This window comes from Erithacus rubecula, assembly GCF_903797595.1.
Source record: "Erithacus rubecula genome assembly, chromosome: 2".
Taxonomy (NCBI): domain Eukaryota; kingdom Metazoa; phylum Chordata; class Aves; order Passeriformes; family Muscicapidae; genus Erithacus; species Erithacus rubecula.
The window spans coordinates 94,319,565-94,343,968 of record NC_136685.1 but is presented as its reverse complement, the minus strand read 5'-3'; the positions used below and the strand labels follow the sequence as shown (position 1 = coordinate 94,343,968).

Below are 24,404 nucleotides of genomic sequence, written 5' to 3'. Positions count from 1 at the left end.
AAAATCAGGTCTTGGGAACACACTGAGCTCATGTCTGTTACTCTCCCCTGGCTACCTAACTTGTTCCAGATGCAATTCTAGGCAATAGCAACTAATAGAGGAAAATGCTACTCTAGGCAATGGGAGAATAATGAAGAAAAAATGTCCCAGCCCTTGGCCCAGAATTCATATGAATTGCATGAGGACACTGTGTTCTGTGTAATCTTGTTTTTGCATCTTACCAACACAACAGATGTCAGCTGCAGGTTGGGTCTTCTGCTGTGAGAAGACAAGCCTGGACCCACATCTTAGATGAGTGGGGGAAACAGCACTTACTCTCTTTGGTGGATGAAGAAAGGGGTTTCTAATAGGAAAACGTACTGATCCTATAGCATCCAGCCTGATGAACTTCCTGGCTGCACAGGCTAGCCATAGGAATACCTGTGTCCCACTTCAGTCAGGGTTCAGATTCCTCAGCAGCTCCAGTACAGCTCTTTGGCAGGTCTGGCTTCTGCTGACCCCACATGCTGAAAGGGCTCAGTGCAGGATCTCATGAAGCAAAGAGAGCATCCAGTGTGGGGCAGGAGACAGCAAGCTAGTTCCTTTCAGAGATGGGATATTACTGGATTGGTTATCACCTCCATCCCAAGAATAAAAGTGCCTTAAAACCTCCTTTTGGAGGGAGAGGTGTTTGCTGTCAGACTTAATAGACTACCCTTCTGGTTTGGTAGCATACTAAACATTCATGTTCTTCTCTAGCCCTCTGTCCAGGACAGTTGTCTCAACAATTAAAGGAGCTCAAGCAGAGGATCAGAAGGTCAATATTCAGGGTGTTCCCAGGGGGCAGAGAGCAGTCCTGAGCTCAGATGTGTTTATTTACCTGTGAGAACGTGGGTCATTGTGCTGATAATGCACCAGCATCCTCCATATGTGTCTGCCAGCTGTGCTTCCTGCTCCTGCAGTCTCTTTCCTTTCCCTATTGCAGGGCATGGAACACATTCCATGAAGTCCTTCCAAGCAATCTCTGTGTGCCTCATACCTAGGGAGATCACAGAATCACAGAATGGTTTGGCTTGGAAGAGACCTTAAAGATCATCTTGTTGCAACCCCCTGCCAAGGACAGGCACACCTCCCACTAGCTCAGGCTGCTCAGAGCCCCATCCATCCTGGCTTTGAACACTGCCAGGGATGGAGCATCCTCAGCTTCTCTGGGCAACCTTTCCCAGTGCCTCTCCACCTTCACAGTAAAGAATTTCCTAGTACCTACTTAAACCTACTGCCTTTCAATTTAAAACATTCTTCCTTGTGTCACTATGTGACTTTATAAAAAGGCCCTCACCAGCTTTCTTGGAGATCTCAAGATCTCAAACAGGAAGAAATTTCTGGAAATTTCCACCTTCACAGGCAGGAAGATTGTTTGGCTGTGCTGTGTAGGGGTTAGTGGTAGCTCAGGCATGGTATGAATCTTACCTTACCAGTGGAGCCATTTTTTAAACCTAATTACAGAGTCCTTAAATGTAACCTGTGTGCAACAGGCCTTGTTCCCACAGGGAAGAGAGGGGGAAAAAAAAGAAGAAAAAAAGAAAGAAAAAAAAAGAGGAATGTAAATATACATACTGTATTCAGAGATGCACCTTGCCTGGAAAGCAAGATGACTCTATAAAAGGCTTAGAGGCAGTCTGCTAAAAGTAGTAAATATTAGTGGTCCCATCTTACAGAGAAACAAGGGGCTTTCCTGTGATTTTAGAAAGAGCCAGCAGCTGTTGATGAGCTACCTTTATTTTTGCTATGGACCTAAAACTGTGCACATTATAATGGACAAAATAGAGAATATCTAAAATAAATTCCCTCATGACTCTTCCTTAACTCTAGATTACAGAGAAGAGATGAGTTTGAAGGCCAGTCAATTTATTTTCTGTGTTTCTCTAGCCCTTCTCCAGTCTCTACTGCTGATGAATTATAACAGCAGTAGCAGATTGCATGTCAGGACATCTTTGGAAGTGAGAAATTAGAACTGTTGAATACTACTTCACAAATGTTTCAGTCCAGGAATTAAGTGAGAATTAGACCTAAGTAATATGTGTAAGCTTAAGAACTGGCTTTGGGTTAGGTTTTTATTTATTTATTTATATGGTGTCAAGGGGTTAAAAGTAAAAGAGTACTAAGCTATTCACAGGATTTCACAGAAATTGTGAGGGTATGTCCCCAGCACAATAATTGTCTTGTTCTCTAGGTAGAAATACATGACTTAAGCAAAACCAGTGTCAATTCATTCCTCTAATAAAAAACTAATGAAAAGTATTTATACACATCTATTCACTATGGATAGTGAAGACAGAAAATGAAACACAGCGCTCTCAGTGGCATTTAGGAACATGGAATTTATGATGTGCTGAAGTTCCTTGTTTATTGTGTTTCACAATATATGGTGGTCTCATTTCCATCAGTGTGCCTTAATGCCTGACATGCCTCTGGTGCCAAACATCTCACTGTGGGTTATCCACAGGCTGTGGTGGATTTACAATTTCCTATTTCACCTCTGTAAGCAGAATGTTTTCTGTGCCTGGATAGATAAACGAGCACATCTTGCAGTAAAAATTTTATGTGGGAATTCCTGGAGCAGCCAGCACAAAAGCTATGGCATTCTATATAATTAATGATAAGACTTGGGCTTTGCATTTGTGTTGAATTGTGAAAGGAAGACTGAAATCCCTTTTCTTAACATAAAATATTTAAAATCAAGCATTTATTATGCTTAGATTTGATAAGGCTACTTACCAGCCTAGACATGTTTGCACACAGCAGTATCTTCTCATTTATATTCAATCACAGTCACAAAACAAGGCTGGCTTAGACTAGCTGAAGATATAAACTTCATTTTCATCTCATTAGGCCACCTGGAAGCAACAATCAGTGAGTAGTCCTGACGTCAATGGTCTCTCTACTTCATTAAAATGTTAATTTCATGGCTTTAATTCCCTTTGTAAAACGTGCTGCTGCAGGACACTATATGCAGATTTATTCTGAAACAGACAAATCTGCATGCCATATTCCTTTTTAGTGCCTTAGGTTCTTTTGGATTTTTATTTTTAGCCATCCCTATTTTTATAAACTGCTGTGAAAAGATGATCACCATAGCAACCAAAAAGTAAATATTTTCTTTAAAAAGCCCTTTGAGAATGTATACTTAAGAGTCAGGAATTCAGGGCATCATGCATTTACTGGTATTCTGCTCTGCTGTTCCCTTTTTCAGTATTTAAAAATGAGACAGGTATTGTTACTGGCTAACATTTTCAGACCATGGATCATGAAGGGAAAGCAATGTGTGGTAAATCAGAAGCAGCTACAGCATCAACATTTGTAATTGAGGTCCTGCTTATGACAGAACAAAATTATGATCTTCTCAGTTTTGAAATTCTTCCTTGATAATATGTACATCCTCAGCATTTAGTCATCTTCATCTTGCTTTAGGGGATACATTTCTGGTTGTGTACTTCAAATTTGTACGTCATAGTTTGAGTTCAACTGCTGGCAGTAGAAGTGTGTATTCAGTGCAGGAAAACAAGAGAAGGTAATTGTTCATCTGGTCTTTTCCCCTTTTATTGCATGCAGTTCTTTTTTAAGAGTACAAGCACTCTTGGGATATTTTTCCAAGTGCTGTGTAAATGATTATTGGTGTTAGTGTGCCTGTGGCAGCTGTAGATGGATGAGCTGTTTGCTGCTGTTGCAGATGGGATCCAAACCTCAGGGCTGCTCAGGAGCATCACTGGTGGAGCTGCCTGCCTCAGGAGTGCTGTGCTCAGCCAGAGGGCTCTGGTGGCACCCTTGGGTCTGGGCTGGTGATAGCATCAGCAGCACAGTGCTGCTGCTGTCCCCTGGCAGATCTGTCACCCAGGCCCTTCTGTGCAGGACCTTGGACAATGTACAGGGTCTGCTAGCCTGGCTGCAGAGGACAGAGGCCACCAGGTCCCAATACTGTAAATGAAGGAGGGCTCCCTTGCTAAGCACTGGACACATCTGAAGTTTTCCCTCTGAGAGTCTCAGTGGGATTTCCCTGCAGCTTGCCCCAGGAGGGTGTTCCTGGTAACTAGGAACAGGTAGTTAATTTGACCTCCTGCCTGCCCTGAGACTGCCAGGGGAGCAGTGAGATGGAGCCTTATCAGTCTACTACTGTGTACATTTCTGCTACTTCTCTGAGGATGTGTAGCACAGGGAGCAATATAGAAATGTGCTCTGCAATTGTAACTGAGAAGTAGTCAAAATAGCTTAAAAGGTGTGAATAAAGTTAATGTTCCAGACTTCTATAAGTTTCCTATTTCAGATTAAGTAAGATAATTTACCAGTGAGTCTAAAAACATGTTGGTACCTAATTTTTCACTCTTAGTGTTGAGGGAGAAGTTTTTTGAAAGTCAGTGAAGACAGATGGACAGTAGCCAGTTCATTTCCATCTTGAGTCTCTTGCCTACAATGTTATTTTATCACAGGCAGTGCCATAACTCAATGTACTAGTCGATTTAAGATGCCAAAATGTGCCAGGGTTTTACTCTATGGATAGAATTATTCATTCATGTCTGAGGTTGGTGAGTGGAGTGATACTATGACAACTTCTCAGATCACAGACTGATCTAGAAAAATATTCCATTTGTAACCTGAGACATTAGCTGTTACTGCAGCAGCATACTCACTCTTCTAACACTGTGTTTTGATTTGTCCTACAAAATGTCTTATAAGCCAATCAAGGAATTTACCACTTTGGTTTAAGTGGCAGGCCACTTAAACATGACTTACTGCAGGTGCTTGGACAGTTGTCATCAGATGGTCAAATGAATTTTGTTTTGTAGCCTGGATATTTGAAAGGCCATTTCTATGATAGAGCAACACAGTTAATGTTGCTGTCATCACTTCATGAGCTCATGACTGTGGATTAACATGGCATTGGGTGAATAAAAATAAGAGATTTTATTGTTTGGTTTGCATTTCTTTTGTCTCAGTCACTAAGTGTGTGTAGTTCCAGAGATATTCATGCTATGATTGCTTATTGTTAGGTGTGTTCATTTGTTTTAGTGCTCTTGGAAGCAGGGCAGATGGAGGAGTTGGTGGGAGGTAATTTGTGTCACCATTGCTTAGGCAGCAAATATACTGAGTGGTGGACCTTGGGTTTCAGCATTCCATGCATTCCATGTTTCTAAAGGTGTTCTCCTTGGCCTGTGTTTGCCCAAAAAGAGAATGGTTTTGACCAGAGCTAAACTATCTTTGCTCAGTCCAGCTACACTGGATTTTTCATCACCCACCCCAGTGTTTATTTTTGGAAGACTAACTGGCAGTTTATCATTGAGCAGCTCTTGAAAAGCCTGACTCTTCCTCAGAAGAGAGATTATGCTCTTCAGATAAATTTCAACTCTCACCACCTTTTTTGACCTGCATTGTGACCCAATGGAACTTCTTTGTTCCTGTTTGTAAGGACAGCCTTTCCCCTTCCCACTGGGATGGAGCATGGAAGACATCCATTTGCACCTGGCTGGGTCTCTTCCTTGGCTCTCATTTCTCCAGAGCAGAAGTGTTGGTGGGTTTAGTGGTGTTCAGGAGGTCTCTTTTCCATTCCCTGCCTGAAGGTCTCCACAGCTGTTTGTGTCCATAGGCCAAATATGAGTGGGAATAGCAGTTTTCCCCTGAAGGCTGTGCAGATAGTGTATAGCTTGTCCATGGGCACTGAGGCAGAATTTAGCCAGGCTAAATGTTGTTTGCAGTGAACAGGGTTATATTCAGGAGCACTTGAGGGAAAATAGCAACATTCTGCTGAGGAACATGGAGTTTTCTTGGATGTCCTCCCAGTGTGTTTCCCATCTGTTTGCTGTTCCTGTACACCTTGGGGTCTCCCAGTGGAGGAAGCTGTGGAATGAGGATCTTTGTGATGCCTTTTGTGCTTTCAGTGGTAAGCCTTAGGGGAGCAACATGCAGATAGATTGATTGCTCAGGTTGTTTTGGGGGAAAGTGTTTCTGAACTCAAATGTGTCAGGGATAGCAAAATGTATTTGTGGAAAACATTGCTCAGAAGGATTTTCTGCTGTGACACATAGTTTCTCCCCTTAATTGAGCATTGTCCTCTCCATGCACTATGTGAATTTTAGGGGGCTACATTTTTTCTTGAGTTAAAATATTTAAGGAAAACAATTGTGTACTGACAACAATGGGCTTTTTAAATTGCAGGCCATTTGTTTCTATAATTCCTATGAAATAAATTCAACTGCCTAAGTCGATTCTATTCATTGTGGTTTAGTTATGTACATACTCATATTTGTGTTAAAAGGCAATGTTTAAAACATTAGTGATGAGTGCTTTCAGAGATTTCTAGCATGCAGTGCCAATGGAGTTAAATGTTCCACTGGAGTTCAGAAATGGAAGTTTATAGCAGATGTTTTCAGGAAGCCAATTTTAGACTTCTGTTCAAAGATGCCTCTACAAGAAGGATTTACAACATTTCTCATCTGTGACTTCAGCTGCCAGCATGGGTTTGCCTTCTGATCAGTATAGAAACCAGCTGACCACTGCTGTACACACCTTTAATATGAAGGTACAAGGCAGAGAGGATGACCCTAAACCTGCTTGTCTTTGCCTTGAGCAGAGAAGCACATTGGCTCAGTGTGGGCTCAGTTGGGCCTTTGCAACAGGGATAAATGGTCTCTCTCAGCCTTGTCCTTGCAAAAGGAATTCAGTTTTTACTTCTCTGACTGGCAGACTGACAGCATCACATATATGGAAGTACAAGATGAGTGCCCAAAATTCAGCTTCTGTCTGGGCACAGTAATGACCATCCAGGCACTCTCAGCAGTCTTTCATTTTCATTTAAGGGATTGACTTTACTGTAATTTTTCTAAGCATCTCTATGAATAGCAGTAGTTGGGAAAAAACATTAGCAAATTGTTTTATCACTGGAGACAGATTTTTTTGTTGCTGTGCATTTTAAATTGCTGCAATCCCTCATGCATCTGTAAGGCCATGGTACTGTGTTTTCACACATCCCATGGTATGTAGCATCCCTTTCTCTTTTCTATGGCACTGTCATGACAGCTTTTGTTGGTACAGCCATTCTCATATCATCAGTTAAATATAACTGAGCTGGAGCTGAGGGAATTGTTCAGTGCTTCCAGCAGTCACTGTAGGAGAAAGCTCATCTGCTCCTGGACCTCTCTATAAATGTATTCTGCAGGGCACTGCTGGGTAGAGGAGCACTTCTTCAGTTTTCCTGCCATTTTACCAGAGAAGGGAAGAAACACTGCTCTGACAATACAAATGTGCTGCTGGATAAACAGTGTTCAAGTCCTTTACCTTGGCTTGAGTGAAGGGAGAGGTAGCAACTAGCCCAGTATTCTGTGAGGACCACCATGCCAGTGCTACCAGGATGCCATCAGGAGGGTGTTTGGTTTTGCCATTCAGTAATGTGCCATGGGTACCTGTAGGGCCATCCCTTCTTAAAGAAGTGCATCCTGATCAGGAGCACTCAGTCCTGCAGTCAGTTCCTACAGGTAGGAAGGGCTGGAGAGGTCTGCACTGGTTTTCCTTTCTCCTTCCATAGTAGCTGGGAGAATGCTTGTGTTATGTGAGGTTTCTCTGCATGAGGAGGATCCAAAGACCATCAGACCCTTCAACATTATGGATCATTTCCATCAGAGGAGCTCCACCAAGCAGCTGCTATAGGGTTTGGGTCTGATCCTGTGCCATTAGGGAGAAAAAAAACTATATCATCAGTATCCTTTTTAGCAAGTTTGATCACAGCCTGCAGAGGGATGGCAGTGTTTTATCTGACAAATATGTCACTGTCTTTCAGCAGTTAATTATAATCATCTTGGAAGTTCCAGTGTGTCTGTTTTTCCCTCTCCTTTTTTACTGCAGTGTTTTGTTTAACTTTCCCTAATGAGCCCAGTGAAAAGCAATTGTCCTAAATAAATCATGTGCACTACAAAGCAGTATATCACAATTAGGTTTCCATTATACTTTAATTAGGCATTCCATTATTAAATTGATGTCTTTGGCTTCTTTCAGGTCTCAGACTAATCCTGAAACAAATTCCTCTTTCTGGATAAATATTAGTCAGTCATAATTAAAGAGTATTCATTGGTGTTGTGGCTTTTCATTAAATCCCTTTCTGATTAAGATGGCTCCCCCAAGTACTGGGCTGATTAAATTGAATAAGATTTGTTCATTTGTGTGTATCATGGTCTTTTGGAAACTATTTTAGCACCAGGGATTGGGAACTATAAATTCATATCTTGGTGCAGGCAGACATGGGTCTAAATGCCTGTTTTGTGCAGTGCTGGACAGTCTTGTTTCAGGGGGCTCTATGGTTTGTGTGGCCAGCCAGCAGTGGGAAAAAAACATGGAAATTGAATTAGCAATGTTGGAGTTGAATTTCAAAGGGCTAAGTTACATCTAGAGGTTTACAATAAAGAAGAGAAGATTAAAGTATGTTAGAGGCTCTGTTTTCTTGACTCTTTCATGACTAGGGTTTTGCTGCTGAGTTCAAACTTGAGTGCTTTTCTACCCTAAACCATTTTCTGTCCCTGAGATGTATAGATGAGCTCATTTCTATGTAAATATGCCTCAGCTGAAAATTCAGATAATAAAACAGATGCTCTTGGCAAAAGTTCTTCTAGCAGCAAAGAATGCAATGTTTTCAGAGCAAAATCATTGTCCTGGGTTCCAAAATCAAGGTTAAACTAAATCATGGTATGGCTTTAGTGTATATATCCATTGGAGAGAGCTTATAAACATCACTGTTTTCTGTGTGCTGAAATTATGCCTTCTTGTGGGGCTGCTGGTGCTGTTCTGCATTCCTCCTGCTTTGTACACAGAAATTAAAACAAACCACTGTGACCAAGAATGGCAATAGCACAAATTGGTGAGGCGTGCAAGAGATCGGCTCAGGACATCTGCAGAAGCACTCCATCCAAATATTTGAGGTGGCAGCTAGCAGGTGTTTTTTTCAATATTCAGTTCAGACTCTATTTTTGGTGCAGGGTACACTTTCATCCGGTGTTTTGGTTTGGGATGGGCCGTATTTGTAATATCAAATATCTCAAAATGCGTTTTCAGTGTCATGTATCCCAAATGTGACAGTACTGGGTACATCTCTAGCCAGTGCGTCGTACTGCATGGAATCAGAGCCTCCTGCTGATTGCAGGTCGCTGCTCCTGGGGCTGCTGAAGGCAGTGATGGTGCCTGGGCAGTGTGAAGGGGCAGGGTTGGAGGTGCTGTCAGGTCAGCACACAGCTGAAGAGTTCTCTCTAGTGGCTGGTTGTGGGTAGCGAGGACAGACAGCAAAGTGCACGGAATTAAGGGAAGGGTACTCATCTGTAGTGACTGGGAAAAGGGAGAAGCACAGCAATGTGAGGAAAGGAAGCTGACCTTCATATCAAAATTATAAATAAGAACGGTTGTAATGTGCTAGAAGCCAAGAATAAAATGTCTTTTCTCTACTAGTCATCGTTTATTGCTACTGTTGCAGTGCAGCAGGGGATGGTGTTTTGCTATTCATAGCACCATCCTTCCACTGGTCTGAAGTGAGGGCTGATGGACAGCAAGAATCCATGGCATTTCCGAGGAGATGGAGTGCTCTTTGATCTGTTGATTGCCAAGCAAGAACTGCCACAGCTGCTTCCTTCTGAGTATCTGTGGTGAATTAGTTTCCTCTGCTCACAGTGACTCACTGTAATTTTTTTGTTGTGAATTTACCAAAGACAAGGCTCAAAATCAGTTGCATGCTCAGTCTGCATTTAAGGCAATGTGAAAGTGATTAAAAATGATGTGAAAATGATGAGAAAATTCCTACCTTATATGCTGACAAATCCTAGAAGTATAGAAAAGAGAAGCATTTGAAAAGAGTACGAGAAGGGATTTTGGAAGAATTGAGGGAATTAAATTGCATCTAATAAGAATACCAGGGAGATTGGGAAGTATAACCTCTTTTACCCTCGTGTTTTAATTGGGATCCCAAAAGCCTACATATGCTGTTGTACTACAACATGGCAGTTCATACATACTGCTACTGCTTGCATTTTTAAAAATGTACCACTTTTCTTCTCCAAAAATTCCAGGGTTTAAGCCAGCTCCATTGTTTACCTAGCAGTAACATCCTGCAATGTTGAGCATCATTGGTATGACAGTTGTGTATGTAAACTGTTCCAGAGTGTTTTGTTTTACTGTTAACTCAGTGAGACCAGTCAGAAATGGCAGTGGAAATTGCAGATACAACAGCTGGATTCTGGTAGAGCTGGATAACCTCAAATAGGAATGTGTTTTCTGTTGTAAAGATTGATGCTTAACTTCATCTGCTTTGGAGAGAGATTGTTCATTCAAGTAGACAGCAAATAAATGTACAGGGGTGGATTATTTCTTTATCCTTTTCCCAGGGATTTGAAATGCCCAACAAATAACAGAAAAATCAGGTTATTCCTATTTATGTCCTATATATAAAATTTTAGAATTTATATCCTAATTGGGGTAGCCCATTATTTTAAAGATAAGAATAAGCTCTCTATATCTGTGTATTTATTTTAAGGGTATCTAGTGTCTTATTTTTACTTAATTGTAATGATACTTAGCTTTCCAGAAATACCTGGATAGCTAGTTTAGTTTTATTTTTTCTTTTCTTTTCTTTTTTTTCTTCTTTTTTTCCCCTTAAAATAAAAATAACTCAGCCATTTCCTAATTTAGGTACATTTGCCTGCCTAGCAAGACATCTTATCATGACAAGGTAGAGTACACATGATGTTTTTTGAAAAGATTTCACTGAAGTGTAGCAAATCATCTTCATTTCAAGCATAATTGTGATTCTCATCTGAGCTGGTTGGCTGTGTGCCAGGAAATGCATGTTTGAGCTGAGAGGAGTTGGAAAGTTGCATACCAGTGTGTCAGTGTCTCTCTGTTACATGAAACATCATTTTTCTGTTTGAAAAAACAGTGGTGTACTATAAACCTAGAAACAGCAATGTCTTCTTTACCTAACTTGTACCATACCTATGAATACCAAATCCCATATGTATGTGTAGAGAAGACTCCTAGCAGAGGAGGCCGGGAAAGCAGATATGCAGGCAAGGGAATAAACATGGCATTTTTGTTATCTGGAATTGATAAATATAGTTTGGGAATGATAGAGTAAAGAGTGGTGAGTCAGTTTTGCCTGGTCATCTCCAGTGACTGAAAATAACTTGTTATTCCAACCCTTTTATCCCTTCATTTCTTTCTCTCACATATTTTTGTGTCTTATTTATAGCTCAACCAGCTTTTCCTTTGCAATTTGTAAAATAACCCTTCAGAGTCAGGAAGACTGAGGAGCAGCAGCTCGTGGGCAGTCTTGTGCATACAGCCACTGGATCATTCCCTGTTGCTGTGGCTGGATCCCCCCTTTCCTGTGCACATTCTTCCCACATCTGCACAGAGATTCCTCTTTTAAACCAGCCTTGGTTCCTGAAGTCATTAATGGGTTTGTGCTGACAGGAGCCACGTGAGATGTTTCAGACCAGCTGGCTGTGACAGCAGCAGGGTCAGAGGCCCCAAGTCTGGAGAGGTGGCAAGGCAGTGAAACCTTAGTGGAGGTTGTAAGCTGTTCTGAAATGCATGAAATCCACCACCACAACACATACTTGTATTTATCCTGTAAAGCACAGCTGTACAAACAATGCTTGCAATAATTCTGAGCTAAATCTTCTGTGTTTTGCTTAACTCCCGTGCCCAGCATTTTTGTCCAGTTTAATCCACAAACTCAGGATCAGATTAGCACTTGATACATCTTAACTTGCAGATCAGGATAAGATACTTCTTCATCTGCTGGTAGGTCTCCCACAGTACTGATTTCTTATAGTGTAACTGGACTACTCCATATTAAATCATCTGATTTGGTCTGGAGAGCAGGAAGGGAGTTAGCAGGTTTGAGTGCAGTCCTTCTTATTAACTGACCAATGGAAAGGGTAAGGGGAGAGATATGTTCAAGACATAAGTGTGAATCATAAAATCACAGAATGCTTTGGGTTGGAAGGGACCTTAAAGATCATTTGGTTCCAATCCCTCTGCCTATGGGCAGGGACACCCTCTAATAGATCAGGTTTGTCCAATCCTCATCCACCCTGGCCTTGAACACTTTAGGTGATGGGGCATCCACAGCTTCTCTGGGCCAAGGTGTGCCAATGCCTTACCACCCCCACAGAAAGGAATTTCCTATTAGTATCTTATCTCACCCTACCCTCCTTCACTTTAAAGCCATTCTTGTTAAAAAGTGCCTCTCTAGCTCTCTTGTAGCCCCCTTCAGCTACTGGAAGATGCTCTAAGGCCTCCACAGGCTCTTCTCCAGGCTGAACAGCCCCAACTCTTTCAGCCTATCTGTAGCAGAGATGCTCCAGCACTCTGAGCATCTTCATGGTCTCTGCTGGCCTTATTCCAACAGGTCCTTGTCCTTCTAGTGCTGGGGTTCCCAGGGCTGGCTGCAGCACTGCAGGTGGGGTCTCACTAGAGGGAGCAGAGAGAGGATCACCTGCCTGGACTTGATGGCCATGCTGCTTTGGATGCAGCCCAGGATGCAGTTGGTGGAGCCAATTAGCAGGCACCAGCCTGGGGTGTGAGAATCTCAGCCTCTGTCACAGGTAAGAGTGGAAAAACAAGAAACAAGGAGGAATGTTAGTACTAGATGCCTGTGTATGGACTTAATGAGGCCATTTTGGAAAATTGTACTGGTTACAGCACCCATGCTTTGAAAAGTATATTGAAATATTAGAAGAGATTCAGAGAGCTACTAAAGGGATTTGAGCTTTAAAAGCCATGTTTCATATTGAGATTTCAGAAACTAAGTAGGTTTAGTTTGTTCAGGAGCAACTTAAGAGGTTGACAGATCATACCACCACTTACCTCTGTGAGCAGACAGCTCTCTGATTTAACCAAGTTACATGCTCAGGAAGTAGAAGTACAAGAATAATGCACACAGACATATACACTCCCCCCTGATTAATTAGGGGAATCACTTGTCTCATGGTAAAAGCTTTAGGGATTTCTCTCTCACCATATCCCATGGCAAAACTGAAAGCATTCTGCATAAGCTCCTGTGTCATTCAGGAGATTAGATGATGATAACATTCTGTCTGGTCTTAAAATAATTAAATGAGGTATTTACAGAGATTTCAAAGTCAAAGCGGATCTCCCTCCCCACCACCACCCTCCCAGCAGCTTCAGTTAGTGGTATTATTTACATATTAGTGAGATGTAGCATCAGGCTGCAAAACTATGTGATTTAAATGTATTTAGCAAAAGAATTAAGCACATGTAATGGTTGCTGATAGCTGGGAGGATATCCTTATATCTCTTGGTCTTTGTACCTGGTATGGCATCCCAGTACTCCTTTACTCCTGTGTGCAGCATCCAGAGCACATTTCCTTCCTGCTGGGCAGCAGAAAACAGAGAGAGCTGTCCTTTCCCCTGGCTCCCACCCTGAGGAACCAGAGGTGCAGTGTCCTTAACTCCTTAGTGTCAGCAGGTGGAAGGTCTCCCTCTCTCCTTGTATGACAATGCCAGTGGAAAATCAGATAGGCATAGAAAAAATTGGTATGCAGGATCACTCTTCTCTGTTAATCAAAGCAGCATTATCATTCTGTCTTCTTTTGTTTGCTTATTTGATTGCTATACTTACCTAAAAAAGATTTCCAATACTTACTGAGTTGAAAGTGATTTAGATTAACCCCAGCTGACATTGCTGCTTTAAAGAGGGCTGCCTGAAGTTTTAAATTCTCACAAGCATGATACTTCCCAGGAGGAGCTGTAAATCCTTGAAGCTGCTCCCTCCTCATACTGTGTTCTCAAAGAAAAATCACTCAAATCTCGTGAACTGAGACAGTAATATTTCCCAGTAAGCAGTTTTAGATGGCTTTTGTTTTAATGTCCAAAAATGTTTAAGGCTAACATACAATACTTGGATATTGTATAACCTGACAAGCTTTCTTGTACTTGTTTCCATCTTTTCTTTCATTATCTTGCAGATCATGCTGTTTATTTACAGAAGTGTCAGGCCTCCTCCTATCGAGTTTCATAAGAAAATGTGAATAGGGTGGAGGATATTAAGGCATAGGTGGGCAAGTGACAGCCAGTGTTAAATGTATGAAATATCTGCAGCTGTGCAATGAAGGGACATATGTCACTTTGCAGCACAAAGCAGTTCTATTAAGCTGGGAGGTGGAATGGACAATGGCCTCACATATAGGTCTCACTTTCAACACAGCAGCTTAATTTAAGAATGAATATTCTGTTGTGAGAGCATCTCCATGTTTCTCTCCCCATGGTGCCTCAGCAGCTCATCAGATGCTGTTCTGTGATGTACCCTGGTTAAGAGTAGCATCCTCTTTGCTGGATCAGAGCAGGGAAAGAGCCAGTGTAATCCTTGTGAGGTTTAAAGGAATGTCAATAATAACCAAAGTAGGATAAATGGGCTGCTGAGATCCCTGCTAGGGATGGAAATGGGTGAATGCCAAGGAGACTTGAATTCACCTTTGAGGCTGCTGAGAGTCTGAGCAGTTCATTGCATGGATTTGCCTTGGGGCCATCCTCTTTTTTAGCTCACTGGTGGTCATTTTGGCTTTCAGAGGTCCTGTTCTGAGTCATTATTTTGGCCCTCCAGTCCCTGTTTGTACAGATGCCTTTGTCCCACGGTGAGCTTGCTCAGCATCACTGGGTGGGAGCAAGCAGCCCTGTGGTTGGTGTGAGCCAGAACTGATTAACAGGCCATGCTTGAGCTCAAAAGCAAAGCTTTGGCACAGGGAATGGGCCCATCCATCCAGGACCAGGGGCTGGGTCCATCCAACTTACTTGTGATTGTACTGTAGGGCTGATTTCACCTCTGCCACTTGTCTCCAGTTGCAGCTGTACTGCAATATTCTCTTCTGTGAATGTGTTTGAAGGAAGCTGAAAATCACTTAATCCCGCCTTTTACATTCAGGATGAGTTTTGTCCCCTAGAATTAAAATACTGTGCTGGCATGGTATTAGTGAACACACAGTTAAAATACTTGTAACATCTCTATTTTGAACCTAGTAAGAGGCTCTTTGTTGTAAAGTTTTATAATAGGTAATGAGATAAAAGATGTTGGCTGGCTGTGCCTGTGTATAGTGCACATATATTGTGTGTGAGCATATTGGGAATGTGTGCTCAGGTTTGCTGGGGCAGGGGGTTGCAGAAACTGAGCTCAACAAGGTTACCTGATGCTGCAGAAGAAAAATTCTGGTGGAACAACTGGTGTAGTAAAAGAAAACATCCTCATTTTTCCTTGGCAGTGTTTTTTTGAAAGTATCTCACTTTCTTTTGAGAGTGTCTTTCTCTGATGCTGATATTTTGGTCCTGAGCCTGGTCAAGTTTTCCCTGTGGCACCACTGAGTCCAGTGCCCAAAGCAACCAGCTGTGCATTGTAATGGCCTGAGGTAATGTGTGTATCAACAGAGCTGAAATACAAATAACTTTGATTTGGGCACAGGAAGTTCAGTAAGTTAAAGAATAGTGCCTTTGAGGCATTTTGTCATCCCAAAATGGAGACTGCCACATGGATTAATCATTGTCTGCATTTTGTGCAGTTTACAGCCGCTTGACAATAATTAGAAATAAACTTTATATTCACTCCTGAGCACTGCTGTAAGCTTTCCTTTTCTGAGGTGCTCTAATGAAGCACAGGACAAAATATTATTCTTGGGTATGAAGGATACATAGTTCTGCTATTGCAGGAAGAAAGTCATAGGACTGTAAAGCTACTGAAATTGGTGTTTCTATCTGTCCTGAGGAGCTGGGCTACCTGCCTGACATTTTAGCCTAAATGGCAGTTTCTTAGCTTAATTAGATTTCAGATGCAAATCTCTGAACATTATTTGATTTCCTTTGTCCTTCATTCCTTCCTCAAGGGGTTATGGATACTCAGAGGATAAAGATGATCCCTCAGATGTCACTGAAAATATTGCCAGAAGTGTTTTCCTCCTCAGCTTCTCTGAGCTGTGAACAGATATGTTTGCTTGCTTCTTTTTTGACCCACTAGAGATGTAGAATGGTGTAATTTCCCATGGGGGAATTTTTTTTTTCGAAACAAGCAGAAACAGGTTGTTGAAGCAGGTCTTCAAATTCAGGTGGATAAAACATTCTGAAGTCAGTGACTGCCCTATGTCTTCTTCACTTATGATCACTTGATTTTCTGGTTGACTGGCACTTTGCTATGGATCTGAAACACATTTTGTTAGATAACTCCAGATTGCAGAGACAACAGCCTAACTTCACAGGGAAAGACACAGTCAAGATGCTCAAAAGATGCAGGTTCAGAGCTGCCTGATTAAACCTAGCCTAAGGGAATTTTGTCCCTTCTCATGAAAGGTCTACCTTTGTCTGCTGTGGTAAACTTTCTTCTCTTTAGCAGATTGTCTTGTAGCTTGCCTTGCCAGGGAATTAAAGCTTCAGTCTGCCATTTGTGTGGAGCTGTTCAATATGGATGACCCAAGCAAGGTGCCTCTTGCATGTGAAACCTGGTATTCTGATCTCTCTTTCTCATATTTCTATTCCTTCAGATATGCTAACTATACCTTTATAGCTTCTTTTCTTCTTGAATAAAATACTTTCATAGTATTTTTACATTGTACCTTGCAGCTGGAATTAGGAGATACTGCTTCCAACTGGACACACAGAGCAGGATATATAATCATTCTTTGCCTCAATTTCCCCACTTTAATGTCAAAACAGTAATGCCTACACTTCTCTGTGCAGCTCTTTGAGCTTTGTTCTGAGTGACTAAGAAGCCATAATGCAGTCTAGACCTTCTGCAGTCTGGTGGGAAGCCCTGCTGGAAGGTATCTTGTCTGGGGATGCCATGGATCCATAGGCAAGGAGTAGAGGCTTTCCCTTTTCTGATCAGGAATTCATGGGGAGAAATATACCTGCATGCTAAAGAGATCAGACCAGCTATGTGAGTGCAGGGAGTCCTGCCAGTCCTGCTTGCCTAGAGTCAGAAAATCTTTGTCTTAAGCAGATCTGATGATTTATTACCTGTGGTCTGTATGCCAGTGGCCTTAAGTGTGAAGTCTTGATTTTCCAAGTAGTTCATGTAGTTGGCAGACTGATAGTTTAGCTGCCCAGACATGAATGACTGCAAGATGTGCAAGAAACTCATCTGGCCAAAAACTCATTTCATAAAAGTCTTTTTTTGATGCAAGGATATCAGGAAGGCTGGACTTTTCTAGCCTCCCTTTTGGGGTAAAGTGTGTAGGTTTTATGTTCCACTAGACCTGGGGAGCTGTGGAGGATCAAGAGGAAGGGGATTGGAAGAGATGGAAATCTCTTGGAGGTTTATGTAGCAGCCCTTCCCCTGCTTAGGCCAGGAATGAAGAAATGGATGTCTGTCCTGCTGGATGACTCTAAATCTGATGGTAGAAATATTTGGAGTAAGGGAGTTTAAATGCAAGCTGTTCTGAAAAGTAAAATGTTTTGTGCTAAGGTGCAACAGGTTGGCAATTATTTCCCTTTGTAAGGACTGAGATTCTAAGATGTGATCAATTTTGGCATCTCTTGGAAAGGTTTTATGTGTGCAGAACAAAGAGAACAGGGATTCTCTGCTCAGTTTGGAGGTGATCCCAGAGTTAGACAAAATATGGAATATTGAGTTTTGCTCTGATAGACCTCCAAGGAGCCTTATAAATCTCTTTAAAACCCCAAGTAACCTGCCACAAAACTGTCCAAGAGAGATTGCTTCAAGACAGCACAATTATGAAATACTCTGAAAGGCTGAATAGGGTTTTTTCCCCCCTCTTGTGATATTTGGAGTTGAACTTTAGATACATCATTTTAAGCATGGCCTTTTAAAGTAACTTTCTATTCTGGCCCTGTCATTTTTAGGGCTGTAAAGGAAAACCAAAATGCCAGGGAAGGAAAGGAAATTAAAATGAAGAGTGGGACTAAAGAGTAGGTTTTGATCATCTTTGCAAGAAGTGGCATCATCTGTGAGAACAAAAATCTTCAATTGCTGCAACTGGAGACAGCTTTTAGTCTCCAATTCTATTTTGCCCTGAGCCAGCCAGCCAAATAAAAACAGCAACATAAATCACTGCTGGCAGAACTTAACAGTTATGCAACGTCCAGTGCACCACATGCCTATTTTTAGATCAGTTTTACACTAGCAGAATTTACTTTATGAAATCTAAAAAGAATGTCTGTTTGGAGGCTGGAGGATAAAGATGGTATTTAGAAAGTGCAAAATGCAAAAACACTTAGTACAAGGATGCTCTAGCAAGCCCTGCTTTGGTAATACTGATATCCCTTCAAAAATGTTGGCTCAATCAGGCATGCTAATGAAGAGTAGGGGGTTTTTCATCAATAGCCCCTTGAATTTCTAATCTGCAATTGCTGTTGGAATGTTTAGCTGTGCTCCCTTTACCCAAACAGCTGAATATCAGATTCACATACAGCACTCGTTATCCGAGACCAGATGTGCCTCTTCTCTCCCTTACATTTGACTTTATTCTCTTACTATTGTAATTCTGCATTAGTTTCTACTGTGTATAATCTTGTTCCCAAAGCTTTTTGTTTGGATTCAGAACAGGCAGTGATTGGGAAAAGTTTGACCTTTCAGCCTTTAGATATTCTAGCAGATGAAACACAGTCTGCATAGTTAATGTATCTCTGGGATTTCTGCCATAATTTTGACAGTTTTCAATCATGTCTTGAAGCAGACTAGTATTCCGACTGTTGCACGATCTCTATTGATCTTTTCCTCCCCAAACCTTTCTTCTAGGTGACAACCTCGACGCCATTCACGACATAACCGTGGCATACCCCCAGAACATTCCTCAGACAGAGAAGCATCTTTTGCAAGGCAACTTCCCGAGGGAGATTCATTTCCACGTGCAGAGATACCCCATCGAGACGGTGCCCACTGGCAAGGCGGAGCTGGAGCGGTGGTGCCGGCAGCGCTGGGAGGAGAAGGAGGAGAGGCTGCGGCGCTTCTACCAGGGCGGCCGGCGCTTCAGCGCGGCGGGGCAGGGCGCCGTGCCGCCCTGCAAATCCGAGCGCAGGGTGCTCGCCCTCAAGTGCGCCTCGCTGCTCTACTGGACGGCCTTCCCGCTGGGAGTGCTGGCCCTGCTCTACCTCTGCAGCTTTGCACAGTGGTACTTGGCAGCCATGGTGGTCTTCTTCGTGGTGCAGCAGAAGATCTTCGGCGGGCTGGAGCTCCTTGAACTCGCTTGCCATCGGTATTTTAAAAAGCAGCAGAAGTTGCACGAGGCAAAAGGAAAAGTCAATTAGTTCTGGGGTAGTGGAAGGGTGGTTTTGAGACGCCCTGCTAATTTTGTGCACAGGGAACAATTTTTGCATGAGAATTGTCTTTTACTATTGCCATTGTTAGACATTTGCACATGATTCTGTGAAGAGAAAGAAAAATGTTAGTCACTGCTACACGTGAAAATGGTAGTTTTTAATCTCTGAATGTAATTTCGACATTGCTCTCATAAGCAGCTAGCAACTGCATTCGGCTGTCATTAAGAAACAAATTGCTGGATTGCTGAACAATCATAAGGACATTAATAAATGTGATGTGCACTGAAGTTTCATGTAGAAACCCAAACAGTTCAGCAAAGAGAGGCAAATGTGATATTTCTTTAGAGTCAACATTGTGTGAAGTAAGCATCAAATTTGGAAAACTGGTAAGTTTTGATGGTAGGTGAAAGTCAAAGGAGAGATTGTTCTGTTTCTTTTTTCTGTTTCAAATACTCAAACTTATTTTGAAGTAATATTTTTGCATAAGCTTTTCCAAACACTACTGAACCTACCAAGTATTCAACCATTTTGGCTTGGTCACTCAGGAGGATTTTTAAGCCTTGCAGTCTTGTGTCATAGTACAGAATGCATTACAGTGCTCACTCTGCCTCCATTTAAGTGTTTGCTGATTATTTAATAGACCTAAGTTTTATATCTCACTGTTTCATACTGTTCTAGTCTCCCTGTTAGCTGTGGGAGACTTGTTCCTACTGTAGTATGTAGAGCTTCAGGATAGGGGAGCTGGTTTTTTATTGGTTTATTGGTATTTTTTTCTCACAGAGGCAAAAATAGCTGTTTGTCTCTGAGTAACTGGAAAATGTTTTTCAAAAAGGTTTCCTTGTATCCTTGTAGACATTCTTTGGTTGAAAACATATTATTTAGTTTTCAGAGCAGGCAAAATACCTTTTTTTTCTCCTTTATTTTTTTTCTTTTTAGTATTAATTTTAGTTCCTTTGGCATTTCATGTGTCCATGTACATAAGCAGGAAGACTTCTTGTTCCATGCATGTCAGACAGCCCTGTTGAAATGCAATGGTTCTTTCCTTGGTGGTACAAGAGATGGGTTTGAGTTTTAGACTTAGCACAGTGAAGAGCTTCATCTTCCCTTTGCATACTGGCTTTGTTTGCCTGATGACATTGTTATTTTTTCAACCTTCTTTGCAACTTTTCCCTTATTTTAATGACATTCAGGACACCTGAACATTTAAACTCAGACAAGGCACTTTCAAGTGTACCCCTTGTCATATATAGTAAAAGTGATGTTCAAGCTCACATAGAAAAAGACAAAAACATTTTCAGCACTTCAGAAACACTTCAGGTCTTCACGTTAAATCATTTTGCAACCTCCAAAATTTTAGACAACTTGATCAATTGTATTGCTGCAAAACCTTCCTGACTTGCTAAATATTTGGTTTCTGTTGCATGAGGGCTTGTTTGAGCTGGACCCAGATGGCTGGCTCTGTTTGTTGAGTGGTGTTGCCATGAAATGTGAAAGTCTAGAGTGCAAAGTGTATCTCAAACTGTGCTAGGTATCCAAAGTGTTGGGTCAGCATGGTGGACACAACTGTTTGCTTCTAAGTTACAACACTGAGCATGTTGTCTAATGTGTTTGTTTCAAAGACCATTTTTTGAACTAATCACCAGCCTCTATTCAACTGTCCCTTGCAAGGTGACAAGTCTTTTTTAATCTATGCTAATAATAACTAATTGTTTATTATGTGCAAAGTACTTGAAGCCATCTGGTTTACTCCAATTTTTTAATCCCTTTTTTCTTAAAAATTAATAAAAGTAGGTTTCTATTTAGGGTTATGTTTCTTAATGATTTTTCATATTTGTATTTACAACTGGTGTTGCATTGTCATGAGTGAAGGATGTAATTTCTGCGCCTTGAGGTCTTTTTTTAAAGCAATTCTGTGATATCACAGGCATGGTTGCAGCTTAAACCTCCATAGCCTGTTTTTTCTTCAGCTAATATCCTGCACATTCAGGTAACCCACTGCAAGGGAAAACCTAAAAACCTCATTTGTGGTTAATGCAGAGGAGACCTTCCAGCTTCTTCCAGTCTGTCCTGAGCCACGGCTGTGCTTTCATACCAGGAGTAACCATGGCCAGCCTCCTCCAACAGCCTTAACATCATCTTCAGGAATGACTTCAGAGGACAGGTTCCATGTGTTGGTGACATGAAATACCAGCTGTGTTTCTCTTGGTCGGTCAGAGAACGTTGTGCTGTCACCAGATACACTGGGAACATCAGTGTGAGTCTTGGTCATGGCAAGCTACAGGATTTATGTCTCTCTGTAATTAAAGTTGGGCTCTGAAAGTGAAGTCAGTGCAATCCATCATTTACCTTTACAAGGAATTTTCTCCCAGCAGAAGTTAAACATGTAACCTACTGTAATGTGGTAAAAAACATCTTGCAAAATTTGTAATTCATCTTCCTCTCTCGTGTTTGGATCAAAGAGAAAGAATAATCTGTTTGTCAGCTGCTAATGTGTTTGCAGTGCCCAATTCCATGATGCAGTGAGTGGTAAGTGAAGAATCCTCACACAGGGAAAGGTGCTGGCTTTGTGTCTGATGTAATTATTTAGATTATGTGCATCACAGGTCAATTAGAAATGCAAGATGGAAAAAATATTGAATGAAAACTACAAGTTTTGTGCATAGAGAAGCTTCTTTGTTTAAAAAGTCATTAAGGAACTGGAGGAAAAATTTTCTGTGAATGCTTTTTTTCTCTCTGGTGAAAATTTAGCTTTTTAATGAAAAGGTTCTGATACACAGATTTCTTGGAGATTCCTTTGTTCCTACCCTGTCTTCCTTTTCAAAGATCACTAAAGTGACATTTAGGGACATGAATTGGTGGTGCATTTGGCAGTGCTGGTTTTGTAGTTAGACTCAGTGATCTTTTCTCCTGAATCATTCTGGGATTCTGTGCTGGGTAAATCACTTGGAAATTGTTTCAGTACTGTTGGGATGAAGATGCTAATCCACCAGGAATCACACAGCCCTCTCCAAGGGACTTGGATTGGCACTGGCTCTCCTCTCACTCAGCAGCAGGTTTGTCCCTCTTCACCTTCTCTTGTAGTCCCAGCAGATGCCCCTCTGAACTCTGTCTGCAGGGCCTACAGGTCTTGCATACATTGTTTGGGATCAAGGCTGTGCTTTAAGGATGCTGCTCCCTTTTGTTCAATCAAATGTTTCCTCATCAGCATCAGGGGGTTTCTTTCTCTCTGCTCAGAACACAAGGTTGAAATCCTGCCATCTGTGTGTGTCATCAGGCTCATCTGGGTAGCAGGATGTCAGACCAAGATATTTTTCTCTTGACTTCAAAGCTGCAAGGCCCAAAGCTAGTCTTTAAGGTGTTGTCTTGATCATAGGAAATGTAGTTCCTAGTTTCTGCATTGCATAAATTGATGTTGTTTAAAAAAAATCTGTGTTTTAATAACTTGATTTTATATGTGCACTGTGTGAAAAGAAACACCAGGACACAACAAACCTACAGAAAGCCTTAGTTTTCAGATTTCACTGATGATATTATTAGAATGTTTTAACCATGTATCAGTTACTCTACAGCCACAATAAAAACCTGAAGCATTGCATGTGTTTAATTTTGCTGTTTTCTTTTTACTGCAGCTGTAAGGAGCAAACCTTGTCTTCAGTCATATGGCTGGCTTGCTTGGGCAGATTGGTGTTTCTTTCCATGCTTGATTCATGGATTGTGGCTATTGAGGGAGGAAAACCCCCAACTCTCCATGGGAGGCTGAAAAGGGGCATCTGGCTCTACCCTCCCTTCCAGCTTCTTCATATAAAGAGACACAGAAACCTATGAGTGTTCAAGAACTACAGCTCAGCTTTAGTCTTGCTGTGCTGCTTAACCAAGATTGCTGAAGAATAACCTGTCATAGGTAGTGATAGGTAGGTAACTCTTCCATTTTAGCTGTAATTACTGACACAAGAAACAATCTATGACAAGGTTCACATTCTTAGAGGACCTTTCTTTAATGTAACTTCAGGTCACAGGCCCCTTGATTCTCTCTTCATTGCTTAATTGCTAATCTGGTGTGGATGCAGGAGGGCTGTGTTTCTCAGCTCCTCATTACCCAGTGAGAACAGCCTTGTTGTGCTGGCCCTAGGGAAATACATCTCCAGCAGGTATGTTGTGGCAGAAAGAAGAAACAGAAACCCTGGTAGCAGTTTCTGCAGCTGGAAATGCTATTGGCCCTGTCTATGTATGCTCAGAGCATTCAAATCCTTTCTCCAAAGTCAAAATGAGTGGCTTGTCACTCTGGAAAGATGGTTTTCTCTTCCTCTTTGTCTCCTCACAAATATGCAATGAAAGAATGTATTTCTCTGAAATACAGAAAACATTATTAATGGAGGCCAAAGCTTTCACCCTCCAGCTGCCTCAAACCCCTCCTTTGCAGTTCAATACAGTGGAGGAAAGGTGGTCTTATTTCCTGAGGAAATAAGAACTTTGAATCACACTGCAAGCAATCTCAACCAGAAAATGCTCCTGGGAGCATGGTCTGTGCTTATAGCATGGTTGGATGACTCTCATCTAGAGGGTTTGGGCTGAGGCATGTCAAGGGGAGGGAGTTTGCCTCTGTCCTTGCTGGCCAAGCAGTTTCATCAGGAGTGGATATCAGGCCAAGAGTTTTTAAGTAGATGTCTTTGTTCTGTTACAGTAGGGCTCCAGATGGTTTGTCATTCTCTTTTCTGGAGGTCTTTGTCTGGCAGGACTGTTTCTCAGGTAGGCATTGCTGCTCTCAGTAGAAGAGGGGAGAGTGTTTGCTGCATTTGCTTCATGCTGGGCTGCATGAAAGAGGCAGGTGTGCAGGTGCAGTCAGTGTAATGGCTTTGGTGGTCAGCAATCTCCTCCCTGCATTTCTCCTTATCTTGCTTGTTGAGGGAGGAGACAAGGGCCCCTTCAGCAGCAGAGAAACACCTTCAGCCTTACAGAGAGAAGAGCTAAAAGCTCAGGCCTCAGCCTTGCTTCTGCATGCCCAGGGCAGGTGGCAGAGGGGGATTAGCTTCTGTATGGTGTGAGAACATGAGGAGATGCTGTGGGAGGAGCAGGAAGCACAGGAAGCTTTCCACAGAGCTTTAACCTGGGACTAACATCTC

The 24,404-nt window shown here is 41.9% G+C and overlaps 1 protein-coding gene across 4 annotated transcripts in view; it reads left to right on the top strand.

Moving 5' to 3' along the window:
• LCLAT1 (lysocardiolipin acyltransferase 1) overlaps positions 1-22,888 on the top strand; it is a 109,763-nt gene extending 86,875 nt beyond the window's left edge. For all 4 annotated transcript variants that reach the window (XM_079298634.1, XM_079298635.1, XM_079298633.1 and 1 more), the window contains one exon: positions 18,764-22,888. In XM_079298634.1, coding sequence (XP_079154760.1) covers positions 18,764-19,272 — 509 coding nt within the window. In that variant the 3' untranslated portion in view covers positions 19,273-22,888. The remainder of the gene's footprint in view (positions 1-18,763) is intronic.
• Positions 22,889-24,404: the final 1,516 nt, after the last annotated feature.